Here is a 26,608-nt window from a genome sequence, read left to right as displayed (position 1 = left end):
ACTGAAATGTTGTGGAACAAATGTTTAAAATTTTTGTTTACAAAAAGAAATTCCAAGATTGTCAAAGATTACTTTTCAATGAAGAAAGGGTTGTAGAAATGTTAGAAGCTCTGTTTAAATTAGCACTGTCTGTGTAATTAATATTCTTTGTAGTTCTCTAGGTTAGTGACATGCTAAACATATATAACCTCCAATGTAATGTATGTAACTGCATAAGCAATTCTTCAAATGGGATATTAAAAATCCCCCAGTAGACCGATTATACTAATTTGTGCAGGGTAAATGCGTATTACTATGTTTAATTAATGCACTGAATATTTAATCCAAATTGCAGAATTAACGCTTTTATGGCAAAATGTAGGATGTCCCAGTAGTCGTTTTTTGTAATGGTAACAAAACTAAATTTCCTGAATTATTCTGTAACTTATTCTATTTAAACGGTATTGTAATGTTGTACAGTAATAAGGCACAGAAAAAAAGTTTACTCCCGTTATGCTATAAAAAGTCTGTTAAGAGTAAGAATTGGACAGCTTTTGGAAAAAAAACAAGAAATGAAGGGAGCTCTGGTGGAGATGTTTATGTTCCAACTACTGTCAATTATGCAGTTCCTAAAAATACAGGAGCCTATTTTAAGAAACATACATGCAGTTTAAGATATGGAGAAGTAGCTCATTTTCCACTAAGGCGTGAATAATTTTTGCTCACAAAGACCATAAGTAGGGATTTGGAGGTATAAAAAAAGTGTTGCCTGTGGCTACAACAATCCATAATAAAAATAAATTTATGAACTCAGTATAAAAAGTGTTAGCGTATTATGTACATTTTACAGTGATGATGACCTTTTTGACTGATACTGATAAACCTAAAGCTTACAGTATAAACGATACCATGACATTAAAAGGCAATCAAGATATAGAAAAACAGTGTACTAAGATCAGTCATCAGAAGAGTTAATTTAAAATGGCGTTGTAGAATAATAAAGAGAGTGAAATGCAGTCCTGAAGTATTAGAGCTTTGGAAGTCAGTGCAGCAGCTTGCCGACCCATCAGGGGTGAGAGTTCATCTGCAGGTGGTGTCAGGCTCTGCTGCTGGAAGACTGGTGTCTGCCTGTGTCACTGACGATTTCAGTTTACTCGCATCTGTAGGACGACATATAAAGCAGTTAGGACCAGACTGTAGGATGATTTATGAAGGATCATGTGACACTTAAAGCCGAAGTGATGATGCTGAAAATTCAGCTTTACCATCACAAGAATAAATTACATTTTAAAAAATAATAATATTTCACAATATTGTCATTTTTTGAAATGGAGATTTATATAAGCTTTTCATGCAAAAAAAATCAAAATAGAGAAAATAGCCTTTAAAGTTATCCAAATAAAGTTCTTAGCAATGCATATTACTGATAAAAAATTAAGTTTTGATATATTTGCGGTAGGAAATTTCCAAAATATCTTCATAGAACAATGATTTTTGGCATAAAAGAATAATCGATAATTTTGACCCATACTGTTGGCTATTGCTACAAATATACCTGTATGATAGGTTTTGTGGTCCAGGGTCACAAATGAGAATTTGATGAGGATACACATTAATGAGTCAAAGCTTTAGAAGTTTTTGCACACCTTGCAGCCAGCGGATCTGAGTGGCCGGACCGTAGCCCTGCTCGTTTTTGGCAGCGATACGGAAGACGACAGCAGGCCGTGCCGAGCAGTCGATGTGTGCGTTGCTCAGCTGGCTTTCGCTGACTGTGCATGAGGTCTTGGTACCACGGTAGATTCGGATGAAGGCCAGCTCGCCAGGTCGCTCCACGCTGTTCCCTCGACTCTTCCTCACAGCCAAGTACATGGAATACTCCGTGATCTTCCCCGACGGAGAGGTGGGAGGCTCCCAGGTGATATGCACTGAATCTTTATCCTGAAATCATAATATAGCATCTAAAGGTCTTTGAATACAAAATGTTTGTCATCACTGAGAAGACTGATTGTACCTTGGTGATTTTGACAGCAGATGGTGCTCCAGGAAATCCAGGCTGGCAGGTTTTAAACTCGCTGACGGGACTGAAGTTGCCCAGGCCACGGCTGTTCAGTCCCGCCACCCTGAACTTATATGTGACTCCTGAGGCCAATTCCTGCTTCTCACGATCCTTAAAACAATGAGGACCTGGCAACTCCCACTGGCGGACAGAAAGTAGTGACGTAAAACACACTGTAACAACTGGAAACCATTACAATTAGGTGTGGTATTATCAAACCAGTACCACAGACAAACCTCACTGTCAGATGAGTTTTGACCAAACAGGGTCGATGCCACGTCACATTCCTCAGAAGGCAGGAAGTAGTGTGTAACCTCACAATACAGTGTTTTAAACACACCCACATCAAACCACACAGAGTCCTCAGACTGTAAGGGCAAAGGGAGAAAATGTGTCAGTGTTTTTAGGAGCTTCATACCTATATAAGTAGAGAAACTCAACGTAACACCCTACCTGTTGGGATGGTATCAGAGAAATGTCTCGTTCTGTGAATGATAATATAATTAGTAAGAAAGGAAAAGTACAGTAACAACTGATCTATTTTTAACAGGAAGTGTGTGCTCTTACCTTTCTGGCACAGAGATGCACTATTCAGCTTACCAGCCTTATTCACGTTTGATGGCATCACGGAAACACCTTCTTGATCTTTGATTATGCACATTAAAAATACATTATCAGGTGTGTGTGTGTATATATATATATATATGTGTGTGTGTGTGTGTGTGTGAGAGAGACTAAACCACTTTGTAACACAGAAAGACCAAAAGTAAGAATGCAAGAGTGGAAATAAACATGCATATTAAACTACATATCAGAAGCAGTGTTCACTTTTCTACCTTTGTCACCTTTTGACCGGACGTCTGCCCTGTCTTCACCTAGTTCTTTTGGCCTCAAAACGTTTTCCTGAAATGAGAAAGGCCCTGTGAGATTAATAAAATATATATCAAAATTCATATATAAAATACACTAAAATGCAGAAATCTGACCTGTGATGAAGATTCTTTCTCTTCTTTAACTTTGACATCAGCACTTTGCTGGGAGTCTACACAGAAAGTTAATACAAATAAAATAAACATATTTACATATAAATAACACTTATTTAAATTACAAATAATATACACAGGGTTCTTACTCCTTTTCCAAAATTAAATTTGAGTGCTTTGAGCACAAAACAACACAGAATAAGTTGCATATGTAATACCTGTTTGAACAGATTCCTTTCTGTCTCCAGTGCCTGATGGTGTGGACTGTGGTTCAGTGGAAGCAGACTGAGAGGTGATTGGCTGCAGTTGAAGCAAATAACATTCAGCTGCAGGTAGAGGTCGCCAGGCAACATGCAGCATATTAATTGTGGACTTCACAAGGAACACTGCACCAGGAGTGGGAGGCCTCTCTACACACAGCAAATCACAACATGTTGATTTAAATGTTCAGATTTGATTTGATAAACTTGATTTAATGACTGTATCACTCACCTGTTTCCAGGTACCACAGATCTTTGCAGCACACCTGGTAGTTATTGTACTTTTTGTATCCATCTCGCCCGCTCCAGACATACAGACGAGTGCCAACGGTTACTGCGCAGTGTCCAGCTCGTGCTTTTGGCCAGTGTGCATTACCCTCTTCCTGTTCGCCCAGCTGTATGTCTGAAGCCGATCCCTGCTGGTGTTCTTCCGGTGTCAATTCATGCCATGTCATTGTGTCTACAGTAAGCAAACCATACCGAGAGAAAATGTGTAATGTTAATAAAGCAATTTTTGAGATTATCTAGTTGCAAGAACAATGTAATATACTTGATCATACCAAGGTTTAGCATGGAAAGAGAGTTGGTGCAGACCCACTTGACTCCATCGGCAGCGAGCGCGTCCTCTGCCTCTCCAACGGGAACCCAGCCTCCAAACACATATAACCTACAACAAGAAGATAAAGAAGAACATCTTGACTTTATTGCAAAGTGAAATTGAGAGAAGAAATGGACAATGGAGCTGTTCAGTCATGACGTCAATATCTAGACAAACCCAAGAGACTAATTCATCCCTAATGGATTTCTAATGGGTTTTCAGAGTAGCAGGTTTGTTAACATTACATGAAGAGCCTCTGTCATTTCTCAAATGGGAATTTTGAAACCATTGTGACATGACATTAAACTGCTAATTGCACTGCCATGCATCATATTTGCTGAATGAAATCCAATACTTGTTTCTTACGAATTTTGTGGTGCTGATTTCAGAAATAGTGCCCGTTTTGCTATAGAATGTCACACTTTTTCACAAAAAACTATGTGCTTTTAAAAAAACTTTTTGTAGCATTTTTGCTTTCGACAATTTTGTATTTTCTGCAGAAGAACTGCCATAAGGACATAATTCCTTAGGACATATTTTATTCCTAATCCTGATTTCAAGGTAAGAATTATGGTGAGTGACAAAAAAAAATTGTAAACATGACCCAGATGTTTGCTGCTACTGTACATCTTTAGGTGATTTACTCCATCCAAACAGCAGAAAACAGAAAATTATAGATTTTTACAAATTGTATTATGCATTTACTGTTATGTAAAGTTACTTAACATTAAATGGAGTATTTGAACATATTTCTTTACTCCTTTGCAGATTGTAAGTTAAATTATATATTTTTAATATTTTTGTTATTTAAACTTGACATTTCACTGCACTGAGTGCATTAAAGCTGATACATATCATATGAAAAATCATTCTTGCTGTGTGAAAAAACTAAATTATGGAAAGTTTTTATTGATATTTTTGAACTCAGCATCATCAAATTAGGCAATAAGATAATATTGGGTCTTTTTTTTTATTTTTTCAAGATGCAGGGCTTGTTATCTTTCCTGTTTTAGGACCACAAACTGAACAGCTTCGTACAGTAAATCAAAAAAGAAACAGGCTATGGCTTTACTTGTTTCCAATCACATTGGAGGTGTGCAGACTTCTGGGTAGTGGCAGCTGACCTCTGATGAGAGGTAATGACCAAGTCATAGTCTCTGAAATTAATGAAAACGTAAGCTTGAACTAAATGAACTAATATAAAAAGGTCATACAGCTCTGTCATTTTGATGAATATGAATAAGGCCTTACCAATGTCTAGTTGCCACAAATCATTCAGTCTCTCCCCACACATGCCCCCAAATATGTAGAGCTTTGGGCCACTCCCACTCTTGCCACAGTACACCACAGAACTATGGGATTCCCTGGCTGACGGACCTCCACCTTTGGTTTCAGGGATGTTCCAGCCTTTAACCCCAGACTGGACCTGCAGCTCCAGCTCATAGAAGTCATCTAAATACCTGCATAGAGAGACAAATAAACATCATCCATGTGAGTATGTATGCGTTTTTGCATTTGACGTCCATAAATGCATGTAAATATGCACACCGTGGAATATTGCCATTTGGGTCTTCACTGTCATTGGCCATTCCACCAAAAAGGTAACACTTATTAGCATGAAGAGTGAAGCTGTGGCCAATCCGTGGGCATGGAAGTGATGCGTTCCTTGGTGGGCGGGGCTTGAGTTTCTTCCACAACCATCGACTGGCCTGAAAGAACAGATATGAAATCATGGCCCTGGCCTCCTAAAGCCGTGCACTGCTATTATGAACTATTGATGCTTTCATTTAGGTATCAACTGAGCTACATTGAGTGCTCACCTGCAGTTCATAGAGGCTGTTGGTATACTGCCCAAATTCAACCATCCCTCCAAACACCAGGATCCGTGTGCCTTCACAAACAAAGCCATGAGCGGCACATCCAGGTGGGATATCACCCCTCACTGCTGGCAGGAACCACTGCCTGGTCACTGAAACATATGGTTAATAACTTTCATTAATGAATTATAGTGTATATCAGCATGAAATATGAATTTTAAAAAAGTCATGGAATTTCTAACTATTTTAAAGTACATAAACTAGTCAGCTTTAATGAACATGAAAACATAATAACAGAGTTTAGTAACTTACGTTAACATTTTTAAAACTATTTTTATGTATATTACTAACCAATGATTTGCTACAGTAATTCAGTGCATTCATTGCTGGGAGCTACATGCAATCTGAAGTCTCTATATGTGTTTTTATAAACTATGCATCCATTGTAGGTAGTATTAATGCAGTTGTTGTTTATCTCGTGCCCTACCCGAGTTATAAACATGCAGATTGGTCGCTATTCCCTCGTTTCCACCTCCAAACACAACCACCAGCTCTCGTATGGACACGGCCCGGTGCCCGTGTCTCGCCCTCGGAACAGGTCCAGCGTAAGACCGCACTCTTTTCCATATGGGACTCTTATTAATCATAATAGGTTATCGGTATTTACATAGGTTTGATTTTGCACAATTGCATTGGAGTTAAAGGCGGACTACATGCAAACAGTTCGTAGCGCTTCCCCGTGCGTGAAATCGTGTTTTTGATTGGCTCAACACCAATCACGTGACAAAAAGGCGGCGCACTTTCGACAAATCAGAGCCGTTTGTGGTAGGCTCCTCCCGTTTTTATGAGCAAATACAGTAAATAAGCCCCGGGGACAGTATTAAAAGAATACGCTTTTAATACTAGATGCATATCACGAGAAAAACCTTGTTTTTTAATGTCTAAATGAGTACTGTAGACTAAAAGAAATCACAATTAAAAAGAAATGCTGCATTTAATAGTAGTCTACTAAAACAAAAGCGGTAACACTTTACAATAAGGTTCATTACTTAACATTAGTTAACTACATTAGTTAACATGAACTAAGATTGAACAATACTTCTTCTTTATTAATCGTAGTTCATGTTAATTTCAGCATTTACTAATGCATTATTAAAATCACAAGTTGTGCTTGTTAACATTAGTTGATGCACTGTGAGCTAACATGAATAAACAATGAACGACTGTATTTTTATTAACTAACATTAACAAAGATTAATAAATACTATAATAAATGTGTTGATCATTGTTCGTTCATGTTAGTTAATACATTAACTAATGTTAATAAATGACACCTTATTGTAAAGTGTTACCACAAAAGCATTATAAATTTAGCATTATAATATATATATATGTATATATATGTGTGTGTATTTTTTTTTTTTTTTTATGTAGTAGGCTATAGTTCAGCCATGGACACAAAATAAAAAATATTAAATGATTACTGTTTTAAATATTTAAATACAATATAGCCTATAGATTATAGAACATTTTATAGCATAAATATGATCTTTTAGGACAGCAAATGAGTGCTGTTGATGTTAAACCAATAAAATAAAAAAAGGATTATTTAAAATCTGATAATTGTGATGTATGTGGTAGATTTTGTAAAATTTTAAAATGCTAGTATGGTAGTTATGAATGGTGGTGTCCTTAATATTTAATTTTAACCAAAAATCTAAAGATAAAATCTATCAGTTTTTGGCTTTAAAGGCGTCAAAACAGCAGACGATTCATCCTACTGTGCATGAACTGTGTTTAAGTTGTAATATCTTATGAGAAACCTAGAGGTCAGCAAAAGTCTATATGAGGATTTGGGGTTTTCAGTGGCATAGCAAATTTTACAGACATACCACAAACGCTAGACGTTATGGTTCATAATGGGTTTAGCTAGATTCACTCAAACCTTTTTTTTTTCTTCAGTGAAATCAAAAGACCTTTTTGCCCAAGGAAAATCTCACTGTGACTATAAAAAATTGTTGAATGTGCAAGTTTATATTAGTTTTATCTGAGACATGCAGATGCAAGAACACTTTTGAGGCCTTTTAACAAAAGTGTTTTAAATTGAAATGCCTTTTGTTTGATGGTGCAGGACAATTGTTCCATGATGTATTAGTAAATCCATTACTTAAAGTTATATGAGAAATATAGGGCATTCTATAGGCTACCTTCAGAGTTAAGCAAACATCTAAGAACGGAGTCTGACGTGACATTTGGAGTAAAATATGTCTTGATTGTCGTAACTGAAAAACCACTTCATGCTGTGTCCATAAATTACATTGAAAAAGAACAATGGGTCAATGTGGTAAGTGGCCAGCTCTACTCTGAAGTGATGATAGCTTATGTTTCCTTTTAGAGAGAACAAATCTTTTGAAAGATTGATAAAGAACAAGCTGTCAGCTAGTCCTTACATAACAATATCGTTTGAATGAAATGAGAGAGCTACAGGAGTCTTTACGAATGATAATAAAGGAACAAAGAGAAAAAGTTAAATAAGTTGCAATTCAATAATATACAAATAATGTGTGTCACAGCAAAACAGGCATTCAGCAGATGAGGAATGGAGGATACACACAGACATATTCCAGGATAAACACAGAGAGTGCGGAGAGATTGGGAGTCTGTGGAAAAATAAACAAGGAGATGGCGATGCTTATTTCAAAGAAGCAGAAAGAATGATGTCAATTGAAGGGGGCTGCCAGAGTGAGAAAGGAATGAAGTGAGGGATGCCGGAAGAGAAGAATTGCTGTAGAAGAGTTTAAACGTCATCCTGAGAACTGGAAAGTTTTACCATTTCCCAGTATTCGCTACATGGAATTCCAATTTTAGAATTGGCACCATTGTAACAGAATAATTTCCATGGCAGAGCAAAAAATGAGCGATTTAATGACCAGATTGTGTCTAAAATGTCTGTTGTTCAAGACTGACCCCTTGTAATGTCACAACATTACTGTGTTGTGGCTGCATTGTATTTCACAAAAAAAGCAGAGAAATAATGAGGGGAAACTGGTTGAGTGGGTGAGATGGTGAGATGTGGAGACGTGAGGTGAAGAACATGCAGGCAGCTGGAGAGGAAGCCATTTGAAGAGAGTTCAGTTCAATTCAAGTTTATTTGTATAGCGCTTTTTACGATACAAATAGTTGCAAAGCAGCTTTACAGGAAATTAAGTTTCTACAATATATTTATACATTGTAGGAACTTAATATATTTGACTTATGGCAAAATTTGGTAATTCTGTATGTTGTCTGAGGGGTTGGCATCATCTCTTCTCAGGTGTTTGGTCAGATCAGATCAGAGTTACAGATATATAGAGAGTTGAGCTTGTTCTCATCATCTTTGAGCTTGGCAGGAGAGCTTCCAGTAGTCAAGCTGCATGATGAAAGTTGTTCTATTTTAGATTCTTCCCCCATTAACCCTAAAGCTAAACTTCCTGTCTTAAACAATGCACTTTCCTTCCTGGCAACCATGCAAAATAATGCAACATATTATTTAGGTTGGAGCCAAGCTATAGAACAACAATGCATTCATGCAAACTGATTGTGATTAAAGTAAGTAACATTCTTTGATATCCTTGAAACACTCATTTAGTGTTGTCTACAATGGTTCGCCATTGTAAATGAAGTACTGAACACGTTTTTGTTTACTTTTATACATTTTCTGTGGTGATTAACAGCATGTCTGACTCCAATCTGACTCCAAGACTCCAATCTTTGATACAGTGGACATTCTAGAATCAAATCTGAAGAGAGAAAGTTTCATCATCTACTTTATCTGAACTTATCTAACCTTTCTTTGCTATTCAGGGGCATGTGAGGACAAGGCAACCACTGTGATCCCAATTACACCTGCAAGCAGACAGACCTGGTCAGACAGAGACCTAATGTGAGTGTTTGAAGAGAGGGTGACACATTAATGAAATACTCCGTAAGAAAAGGCCATAAAAAACTCTACAATTAAAAATGACAGGGACTCTCAGAAAGGTGTTTTCACATCAAAATCATTTTTGGTTCCTCAAAGAATATTTCAGTCAAAGGTTCTGAAAAGAATATTCTAAAGAACCTTTTTCCATTATAAAGAACATTCCATGAATGTTACAGGTTCTTGGTGGAACCATCGCTGGTTCAATCTGATTGTGTTTGCATGTGTCTCTGCACTTGTTTTAGTGGGACCTCCTTCCTGGCTCTTAGTTATATTTTCAATGACTTTTAAAGTCCACATGGCCCTTGCCTTTATTAGAATTGCTGCCTAAAAAACAAATAACCTTTTCTGTTTGACTCATTGACAAAGCTAGCTTTACCCATCCGCAACATTTAGTTTTAAAGATGAGCCTGATATTACCTGTCAATTGGGTTTGAATCCTATAATAAAACACTGATTGCTTGTCAGTGGTGTTCGGGTCGGAGGATGGAAACGGCATTATGTAACGAGGTTGTTTGAATCCCGGCTTAGCCAGAGCGCACCTCTTGGTAAGACTGGGATTGGCAGATTGGAGCCACTGGGGTTTTCATTTTAAGCAGATAAGGGAAAGCTGTGGGAGATGAAGGGAGTTTAAATGTAACCTGAACTGAGATTGAAGCAGATGTAAAGGATCACCTGTGTGAACTATAGAAGACTTGTATTCATACATCCACTAAATCACCTTGAGTGCAGCTGGTAAAATAATCAATGCGATAACAAGTAGTAGGTTCTGAGAAAAACTCAGCAATAAGGTTGCAGATACCACTTGGTTTGAGTATTTTATAGTGAGTTATGCAGTGCATTTTAGGGCGGAAGAGTTACTCTGTTATAAGAGTGTTTTATGGTCCCACGTTATGCAACCAAGATTGTAGACACTGGTCAGCAGCACAGTGGAAAATTACTCCCACAGCTCACCGGACCGGTAAAAATAACTTAATTAAGTTTATATTCCATCCTTCTTTAATCTCAGTGCCATTATTACTAATATAATGCGTCTGAATCTGGAAGAGACCTGTCAATCAAACATTTTTTGAGGCTGTGTATTATAAGGAACATGAATAATGTCACTGGACCAAGCAATATTATGGATTGAGGACTTGTATTTTAGCCCGATAGCAATGATTTTAAGTCAAGTTATTGATGAATTTGTTTATAATTTTCACTTCACGACATTAATTGATGGACTGGAGTCATGTGGATTACTTATGGATAATTATGATGTTTTTATCAGCTGTTTGGACTCTCATTCTGACGGCACCCATTCACTGCAGAGGATCCATTGGTGAGCAAGTGATGTAATGCTAAGTTTCATTAAAACAAACACATCTACATCTTGGATGGCTTACAGGTTGGTAAATCTTCATTATTGGGTGAACTATTGCTCTAAATAAACAAGTATGTTTACCGTCATACAGTGATGCAAACCTGTGGACACAAACTCAAATTGTTTGTAACTGGCATGTTTTATTTGCTCTCGTTAAGATAATTTTATATATTTACATGTCTTGAGATTTATTCTCTTCACGTTTTTTTCTTTCTTTATTTGAAACAACAAAATTCAAGTTTTTATGCACATAAATTCTTTATATTTGCTTAAACAGTTCACCAAACACCAGACAAGCTGTTTCAGTTTTAGTTATTTTGCTCAGTTAAAGTTTGGCATGACCAATACAAGATAGAGCTCAAGTTATACAGTGTGGAAATAAAATATTATGTAGTCAGTCATAACACTGACACGTACGCACACTCACAATACACTCTTTTACTCCCACCTAGTCAAAAACAGCTTCATTTTGTCAGTGTAAACAAATAAGACACACATCAGCCTAAGGAATAAAGCTGAAGTTCTTATCAATATTAAACACAAGTAAACACAAACTTGAAGTCACAGACTTTAGTCGTAAAGGAAAGTGCAACACGACATAATCCGCTGTAAAATAAATGCATCGTTTATAAGAATGGACACATTTGTAGGTTATCAAAACTCATTCAGTGTCAATTATGAGACGGCCAAAATCTTGTTCACCATGAATATTTCTTTTTTTTTTTTTTTTTTTGGAGTAAGGAACCTATATAAGCAGAAAATGAGCCGACTCTCACCCCACAACTTAAATTCTCTTTTGTTAATAAATCCTCATTATGTATAATAAAACAGATTGTTAGATATATTTTATTTATACATTTATTTTCATGTCTCTATTTATCGGCATCTGGCTCCTAGGACTCCACTGGAACGTTCTGACTTGATTTGCGCGAACAGTCAAATTGCAAACACTGACTGGATTTGCGGGAATAATCTAGCCCTAAAGACTGACTGGACTTTCGGGAGTTGCACGGGTCTTTCCAAGAGTCAAACCCATCGTTGGTCTGGACAGCAGCCAGCTTGGTCAGGAGGGTGTTCCTTCGGATGCTGCTGTTCGAGTCCTCTTTGTGTAACGTGTTTTGGGGTTTATTCCAGCAGCGGAAACAGGCTAAGAAGTCATAGAGGAGGTGTCCGCTGAAGAGCATGTAGATCCAGGGGTTACAGCAGCTGTTGAGACTTGCCAGCAGGGCAGAGAGGGACACCGCTGCATTTTCAGAATCTGAAAAAGAGAAAGATTGAGTGGTTAGCCTTGTGCCTTGTTAATGAGTTGGGCAGGTAACTTTAAGGTTGCAGGTTAAAACCTTACAAAAGTTTATATGTAAAAAAAACAAAACCAAAGAATCAAGACAAGCATTCAACTGCTAGAACTAGTGACTAATATGCTTTCATAGTGTATTTTGTTATTTGTTTTCTTTTTTACTTCTTACTACATTTAGCAGTCACATCTATACTTGAACTGAAATCTGTTTTGAAATTAGTAGATTGAATTTCTTGTTACTGAAAATCAGTTGCTTATTGGTACTCTTGAATCTTTGTGCTCCTATTATACACAGTTCTTCTGTTTTTCAAGCTTAAATGAATTCTAGATTGATCAATATGCCCTTTCAAACTTATATATCGAGAAAGCATTAGGTTATTCAATGAATGATTTTTCGGTCCATATGTCTTTCCAAGTATGTCTCCAGATTGGAAGACAAACTTCCAATAAGGCAATATTAGTTTTATATAAAGAGCATTATGCAATGTATACACTGATAATAATGAAAAACAGTAATACAACCCCTTGTATCCTGTAATCTCAAAGGAATGCTAATGGAATTCAGAAAAGAATCCTCTGAGAGACAGATAAGATCTTCCTGGATAAACTGAAGTTCTGATCTGGAAAATATATTGAATCTGGAATCCAGTATGATCTTATTTGGTTATTTTTCTTGTTTGGTCTTTTTAGGAGTGGTTCCTAATTATTATAGAAATTAGGCTATATTAGCATTTTCATTAACAAGGAAACGGAAACCGTGTATGCAATTATTTTAGGAGACGATTGCAATTATACTTGGTTTGTATTGTGAATACAGTCAGATTTAAAGCGAATAAATTGAGATATTAATCAGCGCAGTATTATTATAATTGCCTAATTAAGGCTTGAAATAAAACCGAAGAAAATTATTAGGTCGTCTTCTATTTTTTTCCTCACTCATATACGTGTACAAGTTTCAACAAAGTTTTCAGTTACTACAAAAGTTAGATTACTAGTTACTCAGAACCATGGCAACAGCTGCCCGATTGTTGTTTTGAACGGTAAGTCGAAAAACATAAATATTGTTACAGTTTATCAAGTTTTTTTAAAGAATTGTACACTACTGAAATATTACAAAAATAGTGTTTTTTTTAAACATCTTTCAGATGTTTACCGTTGGTTTTAACAGCTGTAGAGCGACAAAAGACCTTCACAGTTCGCGCCCAAAAATAGCATATTACGTTTAAACCCTCTGAAAGTCTTGGAATCATTTTTAAACGTAATACTGTGCTTAAATATATTCACATTTGTAACCTTGAGTCAACTTACCATCCCAGGAGAAGTTTTCATCCCAGACTGACCACATTTGCACGATGAAGAACGGAGCCCAGCACACAATGTACGCCAAAACAATCACGAATGTCATCTTGACTGTTCTTAGTTTGGCTCTTGAGATGATGGTGACACTACTGACAGACGCCTTTCCAATCATCCCGTTCTTAGTGCTGTGCGGAGCGCCTCTCTTGGTCTTGGACTTGAAGTTCTTCCAGATACTGTGGCATATGAACCCGTAGCAGATCATGAGGATGATGACAGGGATGAGGAAGATGCCTACGGTGATCCAGGTGATGTAGGCTCGGATGCCCCACGGCTCGATGAAGTGGCCCCAGCAGTCATACACATCCGAGCCGTTCTGGATCTCGCTCAGAGAGAAGATGAAGTATTGAGGGGTGCTGAGCAACAGGCTGCAGAGCCAAGTGGACCCGATCATGATGTAGGCGCGCTTCGTGGGCTGCTGGAGGGTCTTCAGAGGGTGGCATATGGCAATGTAGCGGTCCAGTGTCATCATCACCATCATATAAGTGGAAGCGAACATGCCTAAGACTTGGAGATGCTTGACAATCCGGCAAAGAAAGTCAGGTCCGTAAAACCTGAAGGTGATCTCCCAGCAGAGCTGTGGAAGAACCTGGAAGAAAGCCACCACCAGGTCCGCGAGGCTCAGGTGCTTGATGAACAGGTGCATGCGGGAGCTCTTCTTCTTGGTGTTGTGCATGGCCAGCAGCACGCACAGATTTCCGACCACCGCCACGAGGAAGGTGACACTTAAAACCGTGATCTCCATTTTGGCCACGTCTTCGTTCCTGCCGAACGGGTCGGTGTCGTTGTTTGCTGTGGCTTGGTTCGACGCGTTGCGCATGGTTTGGTTTGGAAACGAGCTGTGATTTTCATGCGTAAAATCTTGTGCGCTCTATCAGGTATGTGGAGAGATGCGCGCAAGGCAGAGCTTCATTGTGCACGGATTCTCTTGCGTAAAAGGCAGAAGATGGGAATCCCCTACAGAGTCTTCAAGTATGCACGCTTTGACTGGAGAGGACAGATGCACTTAAGATTCAGAGACGCGGATCATATTCTGGTGGTGCACATCGGTGTGCCTCAGTTGTGGTGATCTGACGCGCAAAGGTAAGGAATATTGCTTGACAAGTGTTGCATTCTTTAAATCCAGCCCCCACTGAAGAGGGTATAGTAAGCTCAAGAGCCGCCCTCTCCCTCCTCGACAGCACGCCCCTAACCAACATTAAAAACAACCTTGGTACAAGTAAATGTAAGTACGCACGGCGCGTAATAGAGCGCGCTCTATTCCTATATGCAAGTCAAGTCACATTTATTTATTTACAGTACAGTTTTTTCAAAGCAGCTTAATTAACAAGAAAATAACAGTATTAATGTTGCAAAGGTCTTTAATGAAAAGTTCTAAAAGATAATATCATCATAACTTATTTCTATTTAGCTTCATTTAGTCTGCGGGTTTTAGGGGATACGCACTGCAGTAATAATCAGTGGCGCCTGCAGGTGTACGGCTGTACGCACGGTGTGTACCATGAGCGCTCAGACTGTCCTGAGATTTGCCTCGCAAACATTTCAGCAGTAAATTATAGGCCCGTTTGTCCCGTATTTCTGTCGACTGAACCAGCCATGCCATTAATAATGAATGTATCAGTCTTTTGCATGCCAAAGTCAATTTCTGCTTATAAACATTGCGTCAAATAGAAAGAGAAAATCGTGCTACACGCACTTTCATGAGATCGGGTTAGACTACAACAATTAATTTGTAGCCTATTTTACAAATGGGAATACAACGAATTCATGACAATGTTTTACATTCAAGCTACCCGTAAAATTTATAGTGAAAAGTTCTTTAAAATCATCTGGAATGCAATAAAGTAATTTTTAAAGCTGTTTTGCTGCATGGATTAAAAATAGGCTAATAAATAATTCACATATCAGACAAAATTGCGTTGCAGAAAATCCTTTAAATCTTAAGGAATTCAGAGCAGAGCAACATAAAAATCTGGAAAAAAATATAATCGGGCCTGTTTTAGGCTTTTCCTTATTTTTATATTTTAGACGGTGATGAAAAATGACTCGCCATTGGACGTGCCTTTAGAGAGAAATGCATCTTTAGGGATTACATAATGAAAGAGTTTTTGTTTTCGATTTGAATTATTTAGTTTTAAAGTAGTAATTTAAGGCTTTCTATAGATATATTTATCATATTTGTGACTCAATTTGTCGACACAAATCATTGTGAAGAGCTCCTATTCAAGACGTTTTGTTGATATTGTGAATGCACACAAATAAAAGTAGACCCTTTACAGTTCCGAATGATGTATTACTCTTACCTTTATGAGCAAAAATTACGGCATATTTTAAGTTGTTTCCACTATCAAGAAAAAATGCAAGTGACCGCTCTGGCACCTCCATGTCCTGCTAAGTGCTCTTCAGCTTCCACTCTTCACACAAACGATTAGATATGCACCTTAGCGCACATTTATATAGTTCAAACATTTAAACTAGCATTGTGATATGCTTGAACTGTTTATATCTATAGATTGTATTTTAGGCAAGTCATGATGATTTGAGAAGGCTAAATTGATCAAACATAGGCTATGATCAGCTCACTGTCTGCCACTGGCCGCTGGGTCGTTACTTAAAAAAAAAAAAAAGAAAACAAAAAGAAAAACCTTACATTTAACAAACAAAAAGTGCTCCAAACGTTTTTATAAATTAGCTTTATAAAAAAACGAAACGAAATATAATCACTTTACCATTACATAGGACAACCCCCTTATTTTAATTTTAAAATTCACCTTATTCAGTTTTTGCTGACCTTTGGGGTCACAGTTGTGCATTTTATCTTGCCTGAGCATGTATGTGTATGTGAGTGCGTGAATGAATGAGAGAGGTGTGGTGAGTACACTGTAAAAAAAATTGCTGTGGTTGCCAGAATAATTATGTAAAAAATACAGAAAAACTGTAAACACATTTACAGAACAAAACTGTAAAATTTACAGTATAAAACTGCAATTTACAAACAGGGAAATTTAATGTAAACCACTAAATTCAACAACACACACTGCTATTAAAATCTGTTTTGTACCTTTAACATACCGACAACCACCATAATGATGCAGGTGGTAAAAGAGAAAGCCACATGAAGAATCAAAGATCATCACAAGTAGCTTCGCCACAAGCAGAAGTATATACTGATATGTAGAAGGTGCACAGAGTCATTCATGCAAACACAAAACACCATCATGGTAACACACATGATACTTAAATAATGCAATAAACTTTCATTAATCAACAGAAGATGTAACATAAAGCCCAAATGTACATAACTGATAACAAAAACTATTTAAACAAAATACTTTCAAATGTGGAGTGTCACGCAGGGAATTCTGGGAATATCAGTTTACTGTAAATTATACATTGATTTGTTATTTTTACTTCTAAAAACTGTACAATTAACAGTATTTTACTGTAAAATTACATGAAATGTCTGGTTAGATCTTTCTACAGTTTTTCCCTGTAAATAGTACAGGAACTCACTGTTGACATATTAACAGTTTTTTTCAGTAGCGTTTTTACAAAATTTTACAGTTAAAATTACACTTATTTTTTACAGTGTATATACACTGTAAACTACACTGGTGTAAAATGTTTACAATATTTTACAAAGAAATGTATGCATAATTTCACTTTTTTTTTTAGAAAATAGACTTTTTAATGGCATCTTTTAGAACTTGTATTCTAATCAAGGTTAACAACTGATGAAGCAGACGCTGGGTTTCATGAACCAGATAAGGTCAATGAAAACCAGAGATGCAAACAAAGGTTTGTACACAATGCTTAAATCTCACTTGCAATATTTAAACTCTTATGGAAAGTAAGACTTGTTATGATGTCTCCTCTGAAAGTCTGAGTGCAGATAATGAAGAACAGGTGCCTCATTACGATTCATATAGCTACTTACACTTTCGCCTTATGGAGGTCGTTTGCTTGAAGCACAAATGAGTTGAGCGAGGCTCAGATGTCTAATCCACATTTGTAAAATGAATGGCTTGTTTGTTTGAATTTATAAACATCTGTGGCCTTTAGTGTATGTGTGTACCTATCAGGAGATACATTTTTAAAAAAGTGTGTAGGATTTACTTTAAACAATTTTCACTCAGAAATTGCTAGTAAACTCCACAAGTATTACAAAGAAACAGAATGTATTAAAATAAACATGATATTTTCAAGTAGAAAGGCCAGTATGTTGTTTATAAAGTACTAGACTTTGTTCAATAGACTTTGTTTTATTTACAATTTGGGGGTGTATTCCATGGGTTATTTTTAGCATTGCTAAATGGATATGAAAAACATTCTGAAATACTTGTCCTCTTTTTCTCCAGATCATTGCTGTGGAGGTGTGGTGAAGAAATAGGGCACAGTCGAAAGCAATGCTAAATTACTCCAGAGTGCTTTTCACTGTGAACATTTGTAAAGAGGTGGATGGACTGAAAGGTTTCTGATGTTTTACGGCCTGGGGTAAGTGTCTTGAGCACTTGAAGAAGTATAGAGGCGATACAAAGTGTGATGCTTGGAAGACAATTTTCAGCTAGGACAGGGATTGGAGTCGTGTGGGAGTAAATGCTCGTCTGTCTCGGATGCTGATTATCTTTTGCCCCCTCTCTCTGATGAGCCTTTATTACGGATGGAGGTAATCAATAATGCTGCATGGCGCATCCATTGACTGCAGTCCCCATCGGTGTGTGCTGAGGGTTCACTCTTAGAAGAGGCACATTTACATTTGCATTTCTTCATTTGGCAGATCCTTTTGCAATCCTGCAAAAGAGGAATACAACAGAACAGAACATCTTGAGGTGGAAATAACATGAGAAGTGCTGTAATAGAAAGTTCAAAGACTGTTCAGGGGAGCAAGAATAGAGATGAAAGAAAGAAACTGTGAAATATACATAATTATGCAGTTGTCCAAATAGCTTTTGGACACTCAGTCACACTTAAAAAAAAATCTCAGAATTAGATACAAAATAGATCATGCTTTAATAGAAAGTTCAAAGATTGTTCAGTAGAGTACAGGCTAGAATAAAGATAAAAATATAAGAAATACTGAAATATATAGAATTAATAAACAGCGTCCAAGTACAAAATGATTTTGGACACTGGAATCACACTTTTGGTTTTTGGTTTGATATTCTGTTATATACAGTTTTATAAATTATACCTTTTGCCTTGTGTTTCTTCCATTTGCGAATAATCGCACCAACTGTTGTCACCTTCTCACCAAGCTGCTTGGCGATGGTCTTGTAGCCTTGGACAGCTCTTTGGTCTTGGCCATGGTGTAGAGTTTGGAATCTGATTGATTGATTGCTTCTGTGGACAGGTTGTCTTCAAGAGAGTGCTCCTAATCTCAGCTCCTTACCTGTATAAAAGACACCTGGGAGCCAGAAATCTTGCTGATTGATAGGGGATCAAATACTTACAGTGGGGCAAAAAAGTATTTAGTCAGCCACCAATTGTGCAAGTTCTCCCATTTAAAAAGATGAGAGAGGCCTGTCATTTTCATCATAGGTATACCTCAACTATGAGAGACAAAATGAGAAAAAAAAATCCAGAAAATCACATTGTAGGATTTTTAAAGAATTTATTTGCAAATTATGGTGGAAAATAAGTATTTGGTCAATAACAAAATTTCATCTCAATACTTTGTTATATACCCTTTGTTGGCAATGACAGAGGTCAAACGTTTTCTGTAAGTCTTCACAAGGTTTTCACACACTGTTGCTGGTATTTTGGCCCATTCCTCCATGCAGATCTCCTCTAGCGCAGTAATGTTTTGGGGCTGTCGCTGGGCAACACGGACTTTCAACTCCCTCCAAAGATTTTCGATGGGGTTGAGATCTGGAGACTGGCTAGGCCACTCCAGGACCTTGAAATGCTTCTTCTGAAGCCACTCCTTCGTTGCCAGGCGGTGTGTTTGGGATCATTGTCATGCTGAAAGACCCAGCCACATTTCATCTTCAATGCCCTTGCTGATGGAAGGAGGTTTTCACTCAAAATCTCACGATACATGGCCCCATTCATTCTTTCATTTACACGGATCAGTCGTCCTGGTCCCTTTGCAGAAAAACAGCCCCAAAGCATGATGTCTCCACCCCCATGCTTCACAGTAGGTATGGTGTTCTTTGGATGCAACTCAGCATTCTTTCTCCTCCAAACACGACAAGTTGAGTTTTTACCAAAAAGTTCTATTTTGGTTTCATCTGACCATATGACATTCTTCCAATCCTCTTCTGGATCATCCAAATGCTCTCTAGCAAACTTCAGACAGGCCGGACATGTACTGGCTTAAGCAGGGGGACACGTCTGGCACTGCAGGATTTGAGGCCTTTGTTACTTTGATCCCAGCTCTCTGCAGGTCATTCACTAGGTCCCCCCGTGTGGTTCTGGGATTTTTGCTCACAGTTCTTGTGTTCATTTTGACCCCACGGGGTGAGATCTTGCGTGGAGCCCCAGATCGAGGGAGATTATCAGTGGTCTTGTATGTCTTCCATTTTCTAATAATTGCTCCCACAGTTGATTTCTTCACACCAAGCTGCTTACCTATTGCAGATTCAGTCTTCCCAGCCTGGTGCAGGTCTACAATTTTGTTTCTGGTGTCCTTTGACAGCTCTTTGGTCTTGGCCATGGTGGAGTTTGGAGTTGGACAGTTTGAGATTGTGGACAGGTGTCTTTTATACTGATAACGAGTTCAAACAGATGCCATTAATACAGGTAACGAGTGGAGGACAGAGGAGCCTCTTAAAGAAGAAGTTACAGGTCTGTGAGAGCCAGAAATCTTGCTTGTTTGTAGGTGACCAAATACTTATTTTACCGAGGAATTTACCAATTAATTCTTTAAAAATCCTACAATGTGATTTTCTGGAATTTTTTTTCCTCATTTTGTCTCTCATAGTTGAGATATACCTATGATGAAAATTACAGGCCTCTCTCATCTTTTTAAGTGGGAGAACTTGCACAATTGGTGGCTGACTAAATACTTTTTTGCCCCACTGTATTTCACTCATTAAAATGCATAACTTTTTTGAAATGCGTTTTTCTGGATTTTTTTGTTGTTATTCTGTCTCTCACTGTTAAAATAAACCTACCATTAAAATTATAGACTGATTATTTCTTTGTCAGTGGGCAAACGTACACAATTAGCAGGGGATCAAATCATTTTTTTCCCCCACTGTATATTTGTGGGACCACTAGTACTAAGTTTATTTAAATAAGTTTTGTTTATTTCACATAATTTAAAACAATATTAAATATTCAGTTCTACTCATGAATATCTTTTTATTTGATAAATTAAATTTATAATGCAATTTAAATATTATTTCCCAAAGATTAATTCCACTAACCTTAAACTTTAGCAAAGTAGTTCATTTTAAAGTTGTGTAAAGTAAGTTGAATCGACTATGGGCAGTTCATGCATGCTTTCAGAGACTGAGGCTGTTTTTATGTTTTTACCCATGTCACCAGTGGGTTTGGATTGCGCAGGTCATTATATCTGAGGCTAGCAGGTCTTTGGTTGCGTACAGAAATTGCATGAGTCATTTTAACAGTGTGTTCCCTGTGTAAGACATTCAGATGTAAGTTTATAGCTGTTCAGGGATTAATTATTAGCAGATGAAGTGTTGGACAGGGAGGATGTGGGCAGCACTGCAGCATAAACCAACAGATAAAAAGAAAATGTGTCTCCTTATTAGAGAACATGAGGGCAATCTTCAGGCAAGAACAGATCTAGAGATCATACGTCCCTCATCTCTGTCTGTATCTCCCAGCCCTCATATCTGTAACCTTGTTACTTTGGCTAAACTTGCGTCTACCCACAAAACAGCAGCTGTGAAGTCGACACAAGCCCATTTGCTGTTTATTGTATCGAAACTATGTCAGAGATGTGAAGGAAAGGTAAGAGTGTAAATAAAAGAGAATTTTAATTTCCGGCCCCTTTCACAGATTCACGGTGTTTTAATGTCCAATTTCTATGCATAAGGGTGCAGGCTAGAAATTCTGCGTTTTCTGAAATTAATGCCATAGACTGTGTATTTTAACCATGACAGCTGTGATGAATTTGTTTGGGTACATTAGCCTACAAGGACTAATGTCCATAAAATAGGCCTATTAATCATTCATCTGGGGGAAAACTGGCGTTTTTCCTCAAAATGACATGTTGGGGTGTAATCTGTGTGTTGCATGTTGCAGTATGAGCATGTGTGTAAACCCTTTAGGAAAGCAATCATGCACTTCAAAGTATAAAATGTGTAAATGTATGCAAAATATGTGTTCTTTTACTATCTTTGTGTGATCAAAACTGCCATTTATGAACTGTATAATAAAATTAAACTCATAATTACATAATTTGTGCTTCAAACACACCTGTAATTATGCAGATTATAACCAAACTGGGGTAATCTGTAAACACAAACAATAGTCCAAACGGCAAGACGATAGGGCAATCCGAAATTACAGGCAAGGATCTTCACACAGGAAAACAGGCAAGGCAAGACTAGACTAAACTAGGAACTAGACTGGGAACTGGCTCCGTAAAGTAGCTATCACTAGAAGAGTGATAAATACTAAACAATACTCGGCTGTGAGAGAGAGGTCCATGGCTTATGTAGGGTGTGTGATTGGTTACAGCCGTGGGTGAAATCAGTGCAATGGATGATGGGAAATGTAGTCCAGGGTATAGTGTAAGAGTCTGTGTAGTGTGAGAGTCCATGTGGAGAGCGGGTGACCTTTGGTGGTGAGTGAATGGAAGTTCATAGACCGGATTTGTGACATATATATATATATATATAATAATATATATATTTTTTATTAACAAATGGTTTTGGTTGCAAATGGTTTTAGTTTTAGGTAACAGCACTGCTGAGCTGTTTGTTTTTAATCTCATTACCTGATGGCCAATAAAAGGACAAAAAACATTATAAACTTATAAGAAGGCACCTGACTCATATTTACAAACGAATCACCCTAGCAACCACTAGCGTAGCCAGAAATGTTTAAGTGGGTGGGCCTACATAAAACTGGGTGGGCCAGGTGTGTAGTATATGAAAACTGCATGTCAAATTGCCAACAAAAAATACAGCACCAAGGTTCATTACACAGTATATCTAAAGCATGCATTAACAGTAGTAATTTGTTATGTTAATGTTCATTTCAAAATTTACTAATAGGACATTTAAAAAGTTAACATTGTTAACATTTGCCTGAGCTGGTTAACAAAGATGAATAAACATGTATTTATTAAATTTATTCAATTATTAAATGTATTCCTAATGTTATTTAATGCATTAACTAACGTTAACTAAAGGAGGTTTATTAAAAAGCATTACCTCAGTCTGAAACAACAGGGTTTAGCTGATGATTTCATAATCAAACGTCTCTCTGTCAGTTCACGCACATCGAGGACAGCAGAAATGTGTGCAGCTGCAAATTATGCAGTTTGTGGTGGTGACCAGGATCTAGCACAATGTTTATGTGTTTCTTTCCACAAAGGACGGATCTGTTTAGTGGATCAAACACCGTACCTACGCTAATATGATGTTTCAAACACGCTTGGTTCAGAAGTTTCCAATTGATAAATCCAGCACCCTCAGGTGGTCTGTCGGGTTTCATTTGTAGACGGTCTGGATTTAGGAAGACTTTTACTTTTGAAAATAATTGATCTGATTTATGTTTGCTTCACTAGGCTATTTTCAAATTTAACTTCACAAACGCGCACATTTTACTATTATTTCCTTACGTTGTAAACATAGGTCGTAAACATAACATTGTGGGTGGGACTAAAAGAAACGGACGAATCATAATTTTGACAAGCGTATGATGATATGCACCTATGAAGAGGGAAAAGAAACGACCTGAAATTGACCATGAAAACAAGCGTTGTTAATAAATAACGTTACAGTGAAATAAGACGTTTATTAGTATCGTTTAATAAATTACATCCATTTGGAAAATTACAAACTTCTCATTGGGTGGGCCACAGATGAAAGTGGGTGGGCCCGGGCCCACCCAGGCCCACCCGTAGCTACACGACTGCTAGCAACCACAGCAACAGGCAAGCAGCAGTCACATTTCTTTCAATATATGTAAAAATCAAGTTTGAAAATGTGTAAATGTTGTAGAAACATTACAGACTCTGTGTAATTTCTCTCTCTCACTCTCTCTCCGTCATTCATTCATTGAAGAAAGTTAGACAGGAGAGCTTGTAGGGTAATTGATTCTGGAGCCAAAGAGCCACTTTAGAAGGATGTCTCTGGTGTTTTCCCCTGTGGCTCATGATTGCTTTGAAACAGACAGATGTAAAGAAAGATTTCAATAACACATTCAATATTCACGCATAACACGCATTTCATTAAAGCTCAGGGTGTTTGAAGTTCGACATATCTGCCTCATTAAAAAGGAGAAGACAAATAGAAGATAGACAAGAAAGTAACTTCTGAGAATATTTGGGACAGTTAACCCAAAAATGAAAAAATTGTCATTTACTCTGTCATTTCAAACCTGTTGTTGAAAGTTATTTTGAACAATCTTCACCCTAATTTTTTCCATACAATGAAAGTCAATGGGATGGGTGCTTAAAACCATAACTTAAAACTCATAAAATTATATAAAGCCACCATAAATGAATCATAAGTCTTGACTTCTAAGCTATATTTCAATTCCTCAAAATACCAAATGAAAACCACAAAAATAAAATTTTAGTTACTCATGGCAATATTAAATATCAAATCTTATTTGAATGCATTGTAATCTACCGTACTGTTACCGTAAATAACAGCTTTTTTCTTTTTTAAGCTGTTTCGCAAACAAAGCTGTCATATTGTTTTGGAAAACTCAATGACACAAAAAATGGCATAAAAACCTCCTAAACCCCTTATTTGTGCAGTGAACCAGTATTATTCATTGCATTATAATTTTTAAATGTCTATGTGCACCATTTTCTAAATGAGCTCTTCAAAATAAGCTCATTTTAAATTCATAGATCAATAAAATTGGTTTATTAAGAAAAAAGTCCTTTACTTTCAAATCCTTGTGAACGTTCTCAGTGTCTAGATCTTGCCTCGTCCTGTTCGGTCACGTCTCAGCCCGTTCCAAATGTTTCTGTATCATGACATGTTAATTCCCAGTGAGTTGTGTTAGCCGTATGTTGTGGTATATGTGAGTTTTTCCTCTGTCAGGTCAGTCTGTTTTGTGTCATTCTGGCCTGCGAGATCATCATCTTATGATAGATGAAGTGATGGTCACAGACCCCAAAGTCATCTATCAAATTTGGGATCCCCTTCAAGACCATCTTTGACCTCTAATTCCTACCTAACCATAGACGACTGAGAGCTAGAGAGAGAGAAAAAAACGATGTTGTTTTTTCATTGTTACCATCTCACTCTAACAGTGAGTGAATATGAAGAAAGATTTTTTTTTTTTATTCTATGGCAGTTTGCTTTTCGGTTTTATTATCGCACTTTTATAACCAAGGCTTTGCACAGTCCATCATAAAGTGGTTTCACCTGTTATCCACAAATGCTGCAAAATGCATGAGCATTTCATGAGCTGAAGTCTTGTTTTTCATGTTTTTGAAGCTTAATGTGGTTTTGTTTCTCCGGAAGTAGGCAAGCAAGTGTAGCTGATAAGCCTGCAGTCACAAGAGAACTGTTTGAGCTAAGCGATTAACATAGCGCAAAAGCAGAGAGAATTCTGATGCACTTTATGACACAAACCAGAATCTAAACAACAAATATTTGACTTGAGGTCTGGTTATAGAGTGACTAAATGGATGAAAGGATGTACTCTAGTCAGTGTAGATGACATATTTATTTCGATGCTAATCTAAACAAGGCTGCGAGGAATCATGATTTACCCAGACTGTAGATATATCCGTTTTAGCCTTTCTTCGGTTCACGTCAAATGAAGTTGTACACTCAGACAAAAGTTTTAGATTCAGCGTCTCAACAGAGGCCACCTTCATCATCTTTTCAATTCTGTTTCAAAAGTTTTTCCTTCCAACCAACCCTTTATTTATCTGTAAAGCGCACTTTTATAAGATATTTCAAGAGTGTCAGAGACTGACAAGATTGTTGAACCTGTAAGAGGTGGTTTCACTGTGATTCAGAATATTTGAATGTGATTCACCAGGGAACTAAGAGGAAAAGGCCAGTAAAGAGACACTAATTTTCGCACACTCACATAACGCACACTCACACACTTGTTCTCTGGTTTTCCATAAATTGTTGTTTTTGAGGTTTTCTTATCAGCAGTGCTTGGCTGAGTGAAAGACATTTTGCAAAATACTTCACCAGAGGTGCTTTGTGAGTCTCATTTCACTTGTCTCAGAAGCTGTGATTTCCTAAAGGATTTAGGAGGTGTAGTTCTCTAAAAAATGGCAATCATGACTCATGTCATTCCAAACCAGTATGATTTTCTTTCTTCTGTAGAACAGAAAAGAATAACTTCTCAGGAACATGCTGCTGTTTTCCATAAGTTCAGATCAAGTTTGAAGTTTTGAGTTTTAGAGACTTTTTTACCTTTTTTCAGGCTTTGGTGAACTATCTCTTTAACTATTTTTTAAAATGCTTACTATTCCTTTAAGATTGTCTTAGCTTTTAACAGCTGTTTAAAGGCATATTCAAACTTTTTTTTTGTTGTGCTGGTTTAACGTCTCTCATCATCATCGTATCATCATTGTGGACCAAGCGAGAGCAGAAGGTGTTATTATTGTAAGATTACGCGCTTTGTACTATAATGTTTTCTCACTGGTGAATGAAACATGAGGTAATCTGACAGCATTGCATTCAACCCTCCACCAACACCGTCTCTCATCGTGTCGCTGGTTAGCCTCTGCTCTGCCTGTGCACGTTCATGTGTTTTTGAGGGGGGTGTGGCTTTGGAGAGTGATTTGCAGGGAGGGTGGGATCTTATGCTTTCAA

At 37.4% G+C, this 26,608-nt stretch overlaps 3 protein-coding genes across 4 annotated transcripts in view; 1 reads left to right on the top strand and 2 right to left on the bottom strand.

The window, feature by feature from the left end:
• Positions 1 to 562: 562 nt before the first annotated feature.
• On the bottom strand, positions 563 to 6,445 carry hcfc2 (host cell factor C2). 2 transcript variants are annotated; one of them, XM_058773881.1, is made up of 16 exons: positions 6,181 to 6,445; positions 5,697 to 5,845; positions 5,425 to 5,585; positions 5,128 to 5,336; positions 4,949 to 5,033; positions 3,839 to 3,945; positions 3,511 to 3,738; positions 3,237 to 3,428; positions 3,022 to 3,077; positions 2,872 to 2,938; positions 2,603 to 2,680; positions 2,489 to 2,520; positions 2,272 to 2,403; positions 1,991 to 2,176; positions 1,626 to 1,917; positions 563 to 1,139 (listed from the first exon to the last, which is right to left on the bottom strand). In XM_058773881.1, the coding sequence occupies exons 1-16, from the start codon at positions 6,338 to 6,340 to the stop codon at positions 1,060 to 1,062; spliced, it is 2,214 nt and encodes a 737-aa protein (XP_058629864.1). In that variant the 5' UTR covers positions 6,341 to 6,445; the 3' UTR covers positions 563 to 1,059. The 2 variants fall into 2 exon arrangements, with proteins under 2 accessions (XP_058629864.1, XP_058629865.1); XM_058773882.1 differs by having other exon boundaries at positions 2,881 to 2,938.
• Positions 6,446 to 11,146: 4,701 nt separating this feature from the next.
• On the bottom strand, positions 11,147 to 14,942 carry avpr1ab (arginine vasopressin receptor 1Ab). The gene is made up of 2 exons (XM_058772314.1): positions 13,620 to 14,942; positions 11,147 to 12,272 (listed from the first exon to the last, which is right to left on the bottom strand). The coding sequence occupies exons 1-2, from the start codon at positions 14,485 to 14,487 to the stop codon at positions 11,908 to 11,910; spliced, it is 1,233 nt and encodes a 410-aa protein (XP_058628297.1). The 5' UTR covers positions 14,488 to 14,942; the 3' UTR covers positions 11,147 to 11,907.
• Positions 14,943 to 17,417: 2,475 nt separating this feature from the next.
• The window catches only part of srgap1b (SLIT-ROBO Rho GTPase activating protein 1b), a 76,404-nt gene continuing 67,213 nt past the window's right edge, over positions 17,418 to 26,608 (top strand). Inside the window, exons 1-2 of the mRNA XM_058772308.1 lie at positions 17,418 to 17,465; positions 18,026 to 18,161. The gene's annotated coding sequence lies outside the window, so the exon portion shown is untranslated. The remainder of the gene's footprint in view (positions 17,466 to 18,025; positions 18,162 to 26,608) is intronic.

The sequence above is a fragment of the Onychostoma macrolepis genome, chromosome 04, assembly GCF_012432095.1.
Source record: "Onychostoma macrolepis isolate SWU-2019 chromosome 04, ASM1243209v1, whole genome shotgun sequence".
In the NCBI taxonomy this organism is placed as follows: Eukaryota; Metazoa; Chordata; class Actinopteri; order Cypriniformes; family Cyprinidae; genus Onychostoma; species Onychostoma macrolepis.
The sequence above is the reverse complement of the archived record's forward strand: the minus strand, read 5'-3'. Positions and strand labels throughout refer to the sequence as shown.

Coding starts and splice junctions, on each gene's coding strand:
- hcfc2 (XM_058773881.1), bottom strand. CDS start 6,340: ATGATTAATAAGAGTCCCATATGGAAAAGAGTGCGGTCTTACGCTGGA. Junction 5,846..6,180: donor TCTGCATGTTTATAACTCGG/GTAGGGCACGAG, acceptor CATATGTTTCAG/TGACCAGGCAGTGGTTCCTG. Junction 2,404..2,488: donor CTCTGATACCATCCCAACAG/GTAGGGTGTTAC, acceptor TTGCCCTTACAG/TCTGAGGACTCTGTGTGGTT.
- avpr1ab (XM_058772314.1), bottom strand. CDS start 14,487: ATGCGCAACGCGTCGAACCAAGCCACAGCAAACAACGACACCGACCCG. Junction 12,273..13,619: donor TGAAAACTTCTCCTGGGATG/GTAAGTTGACTC, acceptor TCTCTTTTTCAG/ATTCTGAAAATGCAGCGGTG.